Source organism: Neodiprion fabricii, chromosome 4, assembly GCF_021155785.1.
Source record: "Neodiprion fabricii isolate iyNeoFabr1 chromosome 4, iyNeoFabr1.1, whole genome shotgun sequence".
Lineage (NCBI taxonomy): Eukaryota > Metazoa > Arthropoda > Insecta > Hymenoptera > Diprionidae > Neodiprion > Neodiprion fabricii.
The window spans coordinates 40,983,211-40,999,669 of NC_060242.1; the positions used below are offsets into that span (position 1 = coordinate 40,983,211).

Consider the following 16,459-nt stretch of genomic DNA (forward strand, 5'->3'; position numbering starts at 1 on the left):
AGTACTTATATTGGGGTATGAAAGTTTGTATCGGTCTTCAGCCTTGATTCACGGTTTGATCTACACAAAAGAAGACTGTTTTTGCCACTTTCATTACCAACGGTGACATTTTTGATGGCTAATTATCTTGACCTTAAACGAATGTCGGGGACATTTGTTTTATTCTTTTTTTGTTTCCGATAAGATACTTTTCTCTCAGCGTAATTGGCGCAGTGCTTTAACGAAGCTTGGGAACTATTCCCGAGCTTGTTCTTGAGAAGACAGACAGATGTGCTTGGATGACTCGGGTTTTTTTTTTTTTCAACGGCGATCTCGTCGGACAAAAATTTTACCCATGTTTCAGTGGCTCAGGTGTGATGAACAAGAGGTGACGGTTTCACTGGCGATACTAACCCGGAATTTGTGCTTTCGATTACCCCAAGTTTCAATTAAACTTTAAGAGGTCGGGTCACTGAAACACCGAAATTTTTTGCTTTGCGGAAAATTTCACCTGTATCAATAAAGTTTCTGAAAGCAATTTCAAAAAGTTGCAAAAAGTTTTTAAAAGACTCGATTGTGTTCGTTAGGTTCTCGGAGATACCGGTACTTCGAATAACGTTGAAAATTTGATGTCCTCTGAAAAGCTCGTTGCGTAACAACTTTTTCCATACAGATGAGTAAAAACTCGTTTCGCGAAACTTTTCTGATAATGAAAAATATCCGAATCGAAAAGTTTTGGAGTTTCACTCACATGTCAGTTTACTCGACTGGTTTTATTGTCCCTGCTAACATGATCAAACTGCAAATCAGTCAGTCATGCGCAATACTCTGGCAAACTACAGAGCTTTAAATCGCCGTAGAGTGATTAACAATTGTAATTACTTTCGGATTCTGGTCGGAGACAAGACATCGATCCGACTAGATTAATCGCGTGTCAATTTGCTTTGATGCTTTACGTACCGATCATCCAATATCTTGGTTAGAATCAAGCTCAAATAGCGCCGAGTATTGACAATCTGTATTTATACTGTGAGAGAGGAAATTGTGAAACTCGGTAAGTCGAGCGATCGACTGCGCATGCGCAAAACAATTCCACTCTATTGGTAGGCCGGATGGTATTGCAGGGATACTCTTGTCTCCAAGGCAGGTCTGAATCGAAACGATGTTACGATGACTCGTAGAATTCATCGATCACCGGTCAGCTTACGATAAAAGTTCCTAAGGTTAGCTTAACCTAAAAAAATCGGTACAACTTTTACAAGCCGCGTTTGACACCTGAAGTTTGAGTTGTCAAGCCTGCGCGAAAAGACGTCGAAGCTCGCGCATGCGCAGTTAGACGATCAATCTGCTAAGAATAAGTTCCACCGACATTTACTCTCGACGTATGACAAGCAGCTGAATTTATTACTGTACTCGTTCAACAAGTTTGTACAAATTTCGTCAACTTCTCGCCGCTGTGATTACACATTCTGCTGATCCGTTCAAGGAGCGACGTTGAAGCAGCTGCAAAATATCAAATAAAGTAGAAAAAAAAAAAAAAAAAAACAACGACGAGTCCGAACAAACTTGTCGAAGGAAAAAAATCATCGTCCATGCGCGATCCGCAAGGTATTTTCAAAATTTCATCACGATTGCGTCAGCATGTTTACGAACAAAGTTTGTCACCTGAAAATAACGGTGAGGAACATTCTGCATGGTCTTTTGCACCTAAGTCACATTTTCGAGTTTGTGTTCGCAACCCATTTAGCACCATTGACACCTATCGTTCACCGTGAGCCTTGATAAAGGTATTCCGTATGATTTCAGCCGCTTCTGCTATCCTTGTTGACCGTGCAAATGGGAATGAACCCTGATAACGAGCAGCTACCCAACCTTTTGAACCCTTCAAATCCGGCCCAAGTGTCCCACATTATCTGATAACGTATCCCGGCCGCCTCTTGATTGCTGGTTCAAGGGTCTCGGTGGAGTCTCGAGATCAGCGAGACTTTTATTGTCGAGTTTTCCGACGGTGACTTAGCTTCAAAAATTTGCATTACCTTTGTTAATTCTATTATCTTAAGGCACCGTGACGTATAATTACACAGCGATAAAAGACGACCGAAAACGAAACAAAGCGAGTTCACGGTGAAAAGTTTTTTTAACTAGATTTTTTTCTGACTTTGCACCCGCACTTCTGTCGTACGAATTAATCAGGGGACTTCTGACTACTGACGTACACTGTCCACCAGGTTTTTCAGAAGTTCATTTTATTCCAAAGCAGCAATGCTTTGTACTGTAAAAACAAATAGAAAAAGAAGAAATAGAATGAAAAAAACAATTAACTTAATTAAATTGCGTTGCACTTGTTGAACACTTTAGTCTGCCCAGAAAAATTTTATTATATCGTCCGTATTGGTAATGATTAAATTCTATGCTCTAGGTATTTTTTGTTAGCTAAAGGTTGCGTCATTCATGTTTATCAGTTTAGAAAACGCTAATGCTAAATCAAGTTGTTTCGGTCTTATTCACATTCTGGGTCGATATTATTTTCAAAATCGCTTCTCGCGTACCGTTAACGATTTATCGTTAAAAAATACATGATCCAGTAACTGTATTTTTCGCATATTACTCATTCGGAACTTTTCCTGTATTTCAAATTAATAATATGTCAACCGTATGACAAACGCCAATACAATTTTACATACACAGTTTGACGAATCGTGGGTCGAGGATTAAAATGAACCGTTCGCGACATTTGTCATTTGCAAAAGCCTTATTGATGGACCAGCTGAACCACTGTGGCTTAATAGATAGGTTTTGGGATGGAAAAAATATTGCGATTGATATCTTACGGGATCCAGCCTTAAACGCGAGACGATAAAATCAGACAAAATCTCCAGATAAATTTCACAATCATTGTAGACTGAACTGAAACTTGGAAATTTAATGTGAACGTTACACCCCGAGTACTCAAAACGTCAGGAAGATATTACAGTTCTGAAAAACGGTTCAAGTTTGTGCCTATAAAAAAAGTCAGCTCGGCAAGAATTTCAATTCTCGTGAAGCTAATTCATTGTATAATTTGAGAGATATCACTTCGGAGACCAAGTTTTGGCGGCAGAATTTTATATTTGGATACATTTTTTCAAAGCGATAATAAGGTCAACAAAACTCTAATTTTTTTATTTTTTTTTTCCAAGCGAAAATTCAAGCATATTTATGGACTTGCATTTTTTTCAAGTCCTCAAAAATCATTAAAAAAATTCAGTTTTTGTACTGCATCATTTATTCTTCCTTTTTTTTTTCAACTGGTTACAAAGTCTTACATACTTACAAAGAATGTTAGAACGGTTTTAAAATACCGAACCAATAATCAAATATTTTTCACAACACTATAACAAGCATCATATTTCTGTGTCACCAGATTCATTCTTTCCTACAAAAAGGTTAAGAATGAAAACAAAAAAAAAAAAACGAAGAACAGAAAGATGAAATAAAAAACTACCCGATCCATATTTCCGGCCTATACGCAGGCATAACAAAAGACGATCTCGTTAGTATTTGCAATTAAATGTGCGAAATGTGAATATCCAAATGCCCTAATCTGTGCGGTTTGATTATACCTAATGAATTGGTACCTCTGTATTCATTATCACACCAGCAGCCTTGAGTTAGAGGGAAATTAATAAGTGAGCCTTTGGCGAATGGCAATCCAGGTATCTGTATACCTGAAAGGATCGCCCTTAATTCCAGATTATCCCCAAAGCTTGCAAGCCCAGATCTTTCATCATTTCCGGCATGTTATTACTTCCGGAAAATCTCGCCGCTGCTGGCGTACGTTTGTTATCAGAATGTTATTGGATAAGGATTTTATCAAACGGATAAAAACTCCCTGCTGCTTGATTACACGTAAAGCTACGAAAATTCCGTTGCATCCGACTTCCAATAAATTTCCCGCATTGCACAGTAAAGAGCAAGCGGCGATCAAAGTGTTCTTCTCATTGTAAAACCAGCACAAGGATTTATATTAATCCTTTGATTCACGCTAGGACGATCAGCGTCCAAACTCTTCTTTTTTGCAGCCTTTTATTTACTAAACTACTTTTTTGGTAACAGCTGCCGAATTTTTGGTTCCACACGATTCCGGAAAGTCTAAAAACACGTGAAATTCATTTATTTATTCATTGAAAAAATAGCACCTGTAAAAAAATGGTCAAAATTCGTATTTTGCCTTTTCTGTTAATCTGCGATGAAAATCCAAATGCCAATTTTTACCCAGACTTAATACACACCAAAAACCTTGGAAATATTTGTTTCAAAACTTTTGCTCTTGTTGTTTTTGTTTGTCCGCCATATTGGATCCACATTTTGAATTTTCGAATTTCGAGTTCAAATTCGTAATCAGCGACCGCAAAAGCCCGCAGATTTCCAAATTTTAAGTGAATCGCATGTCAGAAAAAATGTATGCACGAAAGGGTTATGCATATAAAAATGCATGCATATATTAGGTATGGAAAATATTACTCGCAAAGTCCGCAAACCAAATTGAACATGTCCACTCTTGCGATATTGTATGAGGCGCTAATGCGGATTTTGCTTAGCCGAAAACGGGGCGTAAAAGCCGGTGAAAAGCTTGGGTCGTTTGGCAACGTAAAAAGCTGAGAGACTCCGGGAGGCTTGGGTCATGGCGTTACTGCATTCAGGTCGGTTCAACTTTAGGGGCGGATCTAACAAGTTTAGAAATACAGGCGGTGATCCGCCGAGGGCGGGTTTTTGCCCTCGGCGATTTACCCAGTCGTGGAGAATTTTCGAAATCAGTCAGCGGTCCTCTTTTATAGTCCCGCTTATCGGTATTCAGAGAATGGAGGTGGATTTATCAGCTGCGCAATCATCCCGAAAATGAAAATTTCAGTTCGTACTATACGTCTAGCCTTCGAATATTTTCAGACCAACGACGTCTTATCATCGGATCAAGCTGGTTGGATATTGAGAAATCATTTCTGCGGTTTTTCTCTCAATTCCTTATTTTTCGACATTAGCTCAAAGAATTTCGTATTGAAAACAGAAAAATGTACAACGCTAAAACAATTTTTCAAGTCCATTTACGTCGATCGAACCCTTCAAAACCATTTCAATAAATACAAGAAAAGGACTAAAAAAGAAAATAAAAAAAATCGCCGTCCCGCGACAAGGGTTTCGGGATTTAGAGAAGAAAAATAGAATAAGAGGATAAATTTTACGACTCTAAAAACTTCATGAATTCTCTGAAACGATTTGGAGAAATAGAAAAACTATACGAAACGCTGGTCGCGTCGGCACTGAATGACCCATATATTCCTATTTCGGAAAACGGGGAACGAAAAGTTTTCATTTGTAGCCATGCTGTAATCGATTTGACGTCGAGAGATGTATTCCGTTATGAGGTTAGGATACATTTCTTAATAGTTTTCATTTTTCACTAGGTATAACTGAAAAATATACTTCTCGTTATGGAATTAAAACAAATTTTGACGCTGTACACAGTCGGTATAGTACATACACTTGGGGACAATGAATCTAAGACGGCTAATTTTTTACACCAGACAGTTACGTTGGCAACACAGAGAAACCTACAGCGCCACAGTCGGCCGAGCGCGAAACTAACTCAATCTCAATAAACACAACATAACCCGTGACCGTCGAATCTAACCTTAGAATACCACGGGGATAATGACTTGTTGACGTGTCAATCAAGAAGTCGTTATCTCCGCGGTATTCAAAGACTAATTTTTGAGGTTATATACATCGCGGTGAACTGTCGCCTAAATTTGCGGTGGTTGGTTACCCTGGTAAACAGTTGCTCTCGGATCGTAACGCATCCGCATTGAATTTTAACAGACGACGATCTTGCATTGCTTAGGAATTCACTCTGCGTCATAAGAATGACCAAAAATGATCGATTTTCGGTTAATGTGATTAAAGTATCATTTATTATCATTGTCTTACTAAGTACATATTTGATATAATAAGCGAAAGATGAATTAATATTTTCACCCGAAAGTGAAAAATGTTTTGAATGGAACTACAAATTAGCAAAAAAAAATTTCCGCTATCAAGACTGCATACCGAAATTTACGAAATTTTGGTTTCATCTTACCGTTTCAAAAAAACACGAAATAATCGATTCATCGATTATTTTTAGCTTAGCGGTCTTCGCCACTGTGTGATGTTTTCCGTGTTTTAGGGATGAAATTGAAGAAAAATACAAGTAAAAGAATCGCGTCCATCGGCCGGCATCGCGATCCTCCGATACTGTGCCTCCTTCGTTTCTGTCATGGTATTTAAATTCGCCAGGATACAGAAGCGAAGGTTCTTCGCCTTCATCCCCCAAATTTTTGCACACTCGGCGCGTCCCGACTAATCTATTTCCACCCCACGGATCCGCAATAATAGCGATATATGTCAGGAGGATTCGGGTTTATTTTATCCCTCGCTGTACCCCGAGAACACAATAATATACCCACCAGAGATTCGAGTCAATACCGACGCTATGAATTTAATCTCGCTTATCCCGCTCCCACCGCATACCAATCGATTATGTTCCACACCATGAGAGACTCGGGTTGTCGGAGAACCTGAAGCTCGGCTTAATAGCTTTGAAAAGCCCCGGGCGAGCAGATGCTGCGTTTCTATTTTCCTGCGGAACTACCGCTCCAGAATTACCGATAAAACGGAATTTCTCCGACATTCCGTTGAATTTCAAAAAACGACAGAATTCACTTTATCGCAGCTTGACGGAACTGTGATCGACAAATATTTTATTCCCGATCTTTTTCTCGATTTTACCGGTCAGAATCAAAGCTCCATAAGTTTACAGTGCGCAGGACGTGCGGTTAAAACTTCGTCGCTTATTCGCTCAGCTTCTCGCTGTGTCATTGCTTCTCTTTTTCTACTCGTCTTTTTGCATAAACAACGGGACAGACCTCGAGGTTGTGAAATGTTTCTGACTCGCATGACCGCCCGTCGACCTGCGCGTAGACTTTCAATTTTTGCAAGACATTGGAAATTGGATGGAGAAAACTTCATCGTCGAGAGGTAAAGACTGAAAGAAACTCGTAAAAGACGTATAAACTAAGTATTGTAAGTAAGGAAAAAATAGAAGAAAAACCAGGCAGCGAAGAACTTGTATATTAAATGTTCGGTAGTCGGTTCGGACATTTTGATTGCGGTTTTGTTATAACCACTTCGTCGGTTTTATCACCAAAGAAAAATATATGTCGCGTGCAGTTGGGTAAAAGTTGTAGACATACCTGGTATACGACGGAGTAAATATCCGTCGAAGACGAGCTTTTAAGCTGTTCATTTTTTTTTTGTGTATCTATAAATAAGTACAAGTATTTACAACTTTGCTCGAATTTACAGGTCGATGCGATAATACGTACCTATATTGTATATACCGGTATCAAAAATTTGGAACACATAGACGACCCAAAAAAAAAATGGGACCATGTCAAAAGTTGAACCACCTAATTTCACCCTCAAGTATACGCGTAGTAAAATCTGAAAACCTCTATGAAAAATGAGATCGGTGGACGGTTGATACGCAGCTGAATTTTTGGATGGATCTGGTGTACAGTCCGGTAACAAAAGCGTCGATAAGCGAAGACTGGAGCAGATCTGTTAAGTTTTATAGTTTGAAATAAAGCATTAATTTACCTATTCCGTATGAAACCTGTATTGATTTTTAAAAAAAAATTTTTTCTATCAAAAAGTTGAACAAATTTGAAGTTTCAAAAATCCCTGGCGGATTCCGTGAAACTGAAATTGAACCGAAATTTCAATTAAATTTCACGGTACGGTTTAAAATTTTTTCCAATATATTTTCATTGCAATTGCATTAAAGCACTCAAGTTCCACCGAAAAAACACTGAAACAAAAATTCTCGTCTCCACCACTAGAAATAACACTGAAATCGAAAAGATTTCTTACTCCGCTGAAATTATACTGAATTCCAAATTCCTACTTGTCACTAAAATCACACTCGAAATCTACTAAAATTAAATAATGAGGAAACATTTAATTAAAAAAAAGAAACAACTTATTAGTGATATTTCGGTGATACCAGAGTGAATTTTCGAAGTGTAATTTTGGTAAAACCGGAGTGAAAAAATTTCACAACCACACCGAAGAATTGATTGGAGTTTGAGTGATTACCTGGAATAACAGTCTAATATCACTGGTTTTACGATCCACTGAAAAAATACTTTACTAATACGGATCTCATTCAACGTAAATCCACTATCCTTTCCCCTTGTTTCATTGTATTTCTAGGACACTGTTTCAACATCATTCAACCTGATCAGCTTCGGTCGCACTTGTTCACTTTATACTTATTCGTGTAGATGCCTTGACTTGGACATTGTTTTTACGGGACTGTACTAAGCCTGATACATCTTTAAGCTCGATGTAAGGAAAGCCATCAGCTTATCGCAGGGCGGGTGGTAAGGTCGTAAGACTGGATGGGTGCTTCCGCTTTACTTCGAGGGTTAATATTATATTTGTGCCTTTCGCGATGTAGCAGGACCACGTTACACGCACACCGCGAAGTCTGCTTCACAATCAGATCGAGAAGCGACGGTTCATTTTTCCCTCGTACTTTTTCTATTTTACATCCCAAAGGATGCATCATCCTCAGGTGAAACGGCTCCAGACAAGCATTGTTCGTTCTTGCTTTTCGCCGTTTCCACCTTTGCTGGAAGCAGAATTTTAAGCTTTGATCGCCGGGGGTTGAACACGCTTAATCCCTCTGACGAGACAGAAGAAGAAAGGAAAATTAACCCCGAGTATAGGGTTCGTACAAAAAATGTTTTGTTTCTCTCATCGTCTCCTCTGAAGCTGAAGGTACGTACGACTCTGCCGGAAAGCAAGTTTCCATTGCAGGAGACGCTGAATTGTCTCGTTCTTGTAACCTTCCAAGTAACGAGTCACGATTCGCCGCGAGGAAAATTAACGATTTCGAAGAATTTTCGAAACATTGACAGATTCTCATTCGTGTTTCTCGAATAATGGCGTCATATCGCAAGCCTTTGATGGTCTGAAAATTGCCGCTGGTGATTCGGTTGATTAAAATTACCTTGACAACCTTTCGGCAGAGTGAAAAGCCTAGCGACATTGACATGAAAAAAAGAGCAAGAAATTTTAGATTAACGCGAGTGTCCCAATTATCAACTCTGTCTGGTTGTATCTGTTTGATCTTTACTTCCAAGATTACCAAAAAATAAATTCTTAGCATCCAACCCTCCGCAGCAATTGGTTTTATTCATCGACAAATTCACAATTTACCGCCGTCATTTTGCAATTTTGGAGAATAAAATGTTCAATAATTGGGTCTAATCGTGCCAATAACTGGTACACGTACCTTGTAGCCATGCTTACCGAAAAAACAGCAGGCGAATACTATGGAGTAAAGAGTGATGAAGATTACTCTGACGTCCGTTCTGTCAAAGATGTATTCCTCGCTGAGGGATTCGTTCCAGGCAAACGAACGGTTTTCAAATTTCATTTCCGGTCCAGGATCGCTTGCCATCGAGTGATTCCGGTAACCGGCGTACAATCCCAGCGCCATTTTTCACGCCCGGAACAACACTCTCTGAAACAATATGACAAGTATGATTGGGTGACGGAGGTTCTGAATATGAACTGCAGCGAGTTCCGTAGAAGAACCGGATTTTAGTTGTATTTTGTACTTGAAATCCAATCATAGGTACACTTGGGGATAATGAATCAGATACGGCTAATTCTTTACCTTAGACAATTATGTTGGCACACAGAGAAACCTACAGCGCCACAGTCGGCCGAGTGCGAAACAAACTCAATCTCAATAAACGTAACATAACCCATGATCGTTGAATCTAACCTTAGAATACGTGTCAATCTAACAAGTAATTATCCTTGTGGAATTCTAAGGTTAGATTCGATGGTCATGGGTCATGTTATGTTTATTCGGATTGAGTTTGTTTCGCGCTCGGCCGACTGTGGCGCTGTAGGTTTCTCCGTGTTGCCAACATAAATGTCTAGTGTCAAAAATCGTACGTTTCAGATTCACCTAGCGACAAGAAGATATTATGAGAAAGAACTATTTGAGATTTAAATTTCGAACGCAGAGGATCCAGGTTAATCAAACAAAAAAAAAAAAAAATTGCACTGAATTGCTTCAATTTCCATGCCAATTTTTGTAAGAAGAAAATTACGGGGGCTAAGAATCTTTTTTATCCTCAAATTAGGTCCCCTTACAGACCTCGGACCACTTCGCGTTTCCGGCGGCACGGCGAACCGCAATTCGTGAATAAATACGCGGTCCATTTGTTCCCACTCTTCTCCATCTCGCCTCTTTTGGACTGGGAAATTTGGCTTGGAACGTCTCTGCCGCTACTCGTGCTGATTTTCTGAAACCTCGCTATGGTAGAAATCAGCTATCGCTGATACGACAGAAACAGCGAACGATGTTCCTTTTTCTTTGTCTTTTTCTTTCATTTTCTTTCTTTAATCGACTGGATATTATAATTTTTTTACCATGATCAATGCCGGCGCAATGTTGCAGAATGTAATATTCAGCGATGCCTAGGCGATAAAAAAAAGCGCGCTTGAATGAATTTTAAGAAAATTATAAGTCTGTTGAACGAAATGAGCCGTAGTAGAGTGAAATCGAACTAACTTGTCAGACTCTTAACGATTTTTAAGCGATTTGAAATGAAAAGTCGATATCTTCTTAAGAGTTTTGTTATTAATTACTGTGCGATTAGAAAAAATTGTAGCTTACGAATATGAGAATTCGACAAATACTAAACTATTTCGATAAAAATTCGCAGATTTCAATTTCTTTCGTTTTCAGATCTGGGTGATAATCTTACGACCGGACTGCATACTTTACATGATATATAACCCTTAAGGATCTCAGCGTATGTACAGGCTATATGTTTAAATACCTTAAATATTCATATTATTCAGGCCCATAAAAGATAGAGGTTAAGAGATTACGAAAATCTGGCGATACGAAGAAATTGGGATACTGCGTAATATAAATGATCTGAAAAAAAAAAAATTCGTCCAATTTCAAGGCGCCAGAGTTTTGTCAACCGATTGACAAAAATAGCATCCCTAAACGTGGCTTCACCAAATTTCATAAATCTAGGATTATTTAACTGTAAAACAAACACATCGACTAGCAACTCGGTGAGATGTTTTCAATTTTGTCGAAATAACTATGAAATTTCGTGCGATCATCAAGCCGGCGATAACATGGGAGATCAACCTCCTCCCTCAACGAATCCTCCAGGGCATATCCTAGCAGTTTCTTTTTTCATGGCAATCCATTGAGGCGATAAGGGAAGCCATGAAGTCGGCCAGAATACTGAATGTGCCTGATCAACCTGCAGAAGTCGATACAGTGTTGCCAACAGAGATCGTCATTGTCTCACTAGAGAGTTTCACGGATCCTACTAAAAGTCACTAGATTCTTCCTAGTTCCCAACCATCATTTGATCAACGATTTCACGATGAATCCATTACTCGCAATCTTTGATTTTGTTTAGTGCTAATCTATGTGTCATTTAATCACTGGAATAAATATCAGTCTAAAATATTACCTCAAAAGCACAGGACCTTGGATTCTGGTGAAGTCAATCTCACTCCTCTTTATTCTATGCCTATATTGCTTGGGGTTTTTTTTTCTTAACCAACAGCTTTCAACATTGTCTGTCCCTTTTATTTGCCTAGCTACTTCATTAGAACCAGATTTTTGTAAACTTCTTGAAACTTGAATTAAGGGAAGGGAGGTTAGGTTCGAAAAGTATCTGACATTCGAGATTTTTTTTTCCAAGGTTAAATTACGCTGATCATTCTAAGTTTTTTTTTTTTTTTTGTCACATCAAAGCACTCATGACGAACAGAAAATAAACTTTTAAAAGTTCATTTTGATTTTCTTTACAATTTTTACAACAATAATCAAACAAAAAGCTTCATCAGTATGTAAGTGCTATCTTGCTATGGAGTATTTTTTTTCGTCCAAATTGACAAAATGGCGATGGTTTGAACAAAAAATATCAAATTGAGCCTATTTCTTGACAGTTTTTCTCTAAAAAAAAAAAAGATGAAGATTTAAAAGAAAAAAGCTTCCATAGCAAAACAAAGAATGTGGTGAAGAATGCCGTGTCCAAATTTGAGACGGATACCTGGAGAATTCTTCCTTTGAGAGTGTTCACCATTTTGAAAAACCGCGTTACGAGAAAATCGTAAAAAAAACGTTCTCTTCTTCACGAGTGCTTCAATTTGACACAAAAAACAAACAGACCGATTAGCGTATTTTAACCATCGCAAAAAAAAATGTCGAAAATCAGCTACTTTTCGATCTGTTACACTAGCACGGTCCCTTAAAAGTCCAAAGACTAATCTCCGCATAAAACTATCATTCGCAATTATTTCCCCACTCCTAGGGGAATTCACCAAATCGCACGTCAAAATCACCAGTTTTTGCTATTCCTCGAAAAAAAATCTCTACGAAATCAGCAAGTTGGTAACACTGGACTCCGTTAAACGCCGAGCATATCGCCCTCGGGCTGCTTAACCCATTGCTTCGCACTTTTTATTCTGTCGCCTTCTGCCTCGATAGCTGCACCACCGGCATACAGATTTGTCTGCTTCGAAGAGCTGGTAAAACGTTGAGTTAGTCCTTTTTTCTATCCGTTACTTTTTATCTCGGTTTTATCATCCCTATATTCATATATATATATATATATTTATATATATATGTATACATGTATACATTTCTTTCTGTTATTACCTCAGACGTTTGTCCCTACATCTTTTATCATGCCATCCCTGACGTCTGATTCGATTTTTTGTATTCAAAGAGAAGAGAGGAGAAGAAAAGAAAAGTAAGGGAAAAAAAAAAGATAAACAAGAAGACATCATTTTCCTCGAGGCGTCGCGGTCATTCGTTTGATAAAGAATGAATGATATATTTTCACAATTTCGGGTAAAAACTGTCTCATTGTTGTACGCATTCATACTTAGGTGCGAGTTCTTGATACGGCGATTAACCAATTTTTTATACCTATTGGAAGAAATGCCTCGAAATTAATGAGGAAAAAATTTTAGCCAATATCTCAGGCTACTATCTCTATTCAAAGTTCTGTCGAAAAGACTTGGAATTTTTTTATTTCAATAATATACGATTTTCCGCATTCTGCGGAAACTTCTTTTTCCTCCAGAACAAAAAAAAAGTGCAATCAGTTTCATTTTAACTAAAGCAGCGTAAAACTTGAACGAAAAGTACAAAAAAAAAAAAAAAAAGAGGGGAAGCTCAACTCCGAAGTTAAAAAACCTTTTGAAACTTGATTTTTCATAGAATTTAAAAAATTCTGATATCTTCTCACCGTGGTGAAATTGCAATAATTAATTGTTTCGTTAACACAATGATTTTCAAACTTTCGTCTCAACATTCTCAGGTTTTCCGACGTTTTTTACGGAAAATTTGGTTAATATTTCGCACGGCTTGGATACAATTTTCATTCATACCCGAGGCTTGTCGGTAATAGCATGGCCTTGCAGATATACAGCACATCAAGAGCAGTGATCTTCTCTCTTCGAAACAATTTCCTCGAGAAATTAGCGACGCTAGACACGATTGTTTCATTATTGCGCAGTTTGCAGTCGACAAAGAGCGGAGCGTTCGTATGATAATAATTTACTCGTGGAAGGCCGAGAAAGACGTTGCGTCGAATACTCAGATTAAAATAAAAAAGAACACTCACTTTGCGTAGAAAGTTTTTATACAAAGTCACTCATCTCAATCTCTATTTTTAAACGAATATGTATTATACATTGAATCAAACAGTCTGGTGGAAAGAATTCACCATTTCTTTCGGTTAGAGAAACATTTTTCTTTACGATAAAAAAGCATTGTCTGTATTCCCAGATGAGGCCAGAAGATTTTGATATGCAGAGTCGAAGGGGAAAGGAAAATCGCTGATTCGTTTCTCGAGGATTGACGCGATGTACGCGAACGCGATGAAAAAGGAAACAAGGTGTGGATTTGTCGAGCGAAAGTAAGAGAAAATAAAACAAAGAAAATACGTTCAATAAGAACGAATTGGAAAATAAAAAACACTGTCTCCTTCATGAAACGTGAATCGAAAATCCTTCGGCACGTAAAGTTCTATTAGCTAAATATTTTCTGTCGATGATTCAATTCGACTTCGTCTCAACGGTATTTCGCAAATTATTTTATCCGTACGGAGGAAAAAGAGAAACGAAAGGGGGAAAAAATCGTATTTAAATGTTACTACGTCACACTATTCCAGTTTTAAATATGACGATTTTTTTTTTTTTTTTTTTCAAATCTTAAACCACTAATGGATTCACCATTACAAATTTTGAAAGTATGACCTTGGATTCATTATCAGTGACCCAAGAAAGCTCCTCCAACTAATTTCTACCAAAATCTGGATATTTTTAGATTTTCTTTCCACTATACTGGATTCGCCGTTTTCGATTTCGGAAATCTGACGTCGGATTCGTGATCAGCCACGCAAGAAACCTTCGAGTATAAATTATCATAAAAATCCAAATGTTTTTTGATTCGGTAGGTCTTGAAACATCGAGATCTAGTGAAAATTATACCGTTCATTTTCTGGGGGATGAAAATAACTTCCTTTTCTCTCTGAAAGTAGAAAATCGGGAGGTTAAAACGTCACCGGGGATCCTACGGAGCCTTTTTTCTACGCTCGAATTCCCACCTCGCGTTATTCGGATGAAAAATTTCCCGATACATCGATAAATCGACGCGAATTTACGTTCTTCCAACAAAATCAGGCGTTCCTCAGGGAAATATTCGCATGTGTGTGCAGTGATATCGTATCGCGATTGGAATTGTTAAAAGGAAGTTATCATTCCGCGAGAGATGCGTAGGAGAGTTGAAGAGTCGGTACACGATCTTCGAATAAACGGAACAGCGCATTGAAATGCGAATATCGAATCAATATTATCCCCCTGCGGTATTTCATGTCTTATATACATACGTATATACAAAAAGTACGTAGGGGGGGAGAATCGAAAGAAAGTAGAATAAAGTGAATTACATAATCCGGTACGAAGAAACGAATCGTATAACAAACCGTAAAGTTTTCAAGAGTCAATTTTCCAACCGTTATGTCGGCATTTTAGGAATACGCGAAAGAAGGACTTTGAAGAGAAGGAATAAGAAAAAGTAAAATAAAATACCGGCTTCAATCAAGTCGTCGTTACTTTTCAGACGAATAACGCGCGTAACACGGAAAGTAAATTTTCAACATCCGCATAGTTTTTCCACCGCGGTGAAATTCCCTCTCAGCAAACAAACTCGACACATATTTAAACTTCACCCCCCTCTTTGCATAAGTATACGATGTATATTTTTCTATTTTATTTTCCAGAAGGTTGGCAAATCTCGAAACCACTCACGACGTTGTTTGCCTGACGATCCGCGGATAGATTTACCCTTCAATCCGTCCGAGAAGTAGCAGAGATAAAGAATATTAAAGTTAGTAACTTTGTCGTAACCATTCAAGCTGAGGAAAAACCGCAATTTCGCCATTTTCGAATGTTTCATATTTCGAAATTTTAGTTACTTGAAAAATCATTCTGAAATCAAGAAACCAGTTGATTTTGTCTTTACCAATTTTACCAACTTCAACCTCGTAGAAAGCGAGCATTTGTGAAGTCCAAATCGGCCTTTTGCATTTTTTTTTTTTACTTTGCTTTTAATCCATTTAGTATATTCGAGTCTATTCAACGTATTATAATTGGAAAAAGCGTGACTTTAGAATTATTCGTAATAAAATTGCAGCGCTGCAGAATTCGCAACAACATTTCAAAGGGTTTCGTGCTTAACATTTTTCTACAAAGTCAACGTCAGAGTGACGAAAATGTGAAAAGATTGCTGGCTTCAGTCTTTCAGCTGAATCCGTTATACAAAAATTCATATCCAAGGAGATCTACCGGCAGAACTCTACTTAACGTTTTAATTTTTAATGTAAATTTTAATTACCGGAGATGTAGCTGCATTCCGAAGTGAATTGCTAATTAAGAATATCGAATAATACGAAGCTATAAAAAAGTGCACAAGTAAGTATAATTAATGTAAAAGATGAAAAAAAAAAAAAAAACAAGGTGACAGAATTTTTTTATTCAAACATTTACGAAAAGTTAGAAAATCCTGGACGCTTCGGGACGGCAATTTTTTTTTCCCCCTCCTTCAGATGCTTGCATGGAAACGAATTTTTTTTCCAGGAACGGTTTTATCTGTTCAAGACGTAATTCTATTACCTTCTTCCTTTACGACGCCCTCGAGACTTTTGAAAGGCTTAACTTATCAATAGGTAGAAAATTGTAGATTTACCCTCGAGAAAGGAGAAAAGAAGTAGCTTACAAAGCTTCGACTGTCGATTTCAAACGAGTTCCGACTCGTTGCGGAATGTCGTAAAAC

The 16,459-nt window shown here is 38.0% G+C and overlaps 1 protein-coding gene across 1 annotated transcript in view; it reads right to left on the minus strand.

The window, feature by feature from the left end:
* LOC124181122 (trissin receptor) overlaps window positions 1-16,459 on the minus strand; it is a 73,357-nt gene that overhangs the window by 36,184 nt on the left and 20,714 nt on the right. Inside the window, exon 2 of the mRNA XM_046567364.1 lies at window positions 9,373-9,586. Coding sequence (XP_046423320.1) covers window positions 9,373-9,562 — 190 coding nt within the window. The 5' untranslated portion in view covers window positions 9,563-9,586. The remainder of the gene's footprint in view (window positions 1-9,372; window positions 9,587-16,459) is intronic.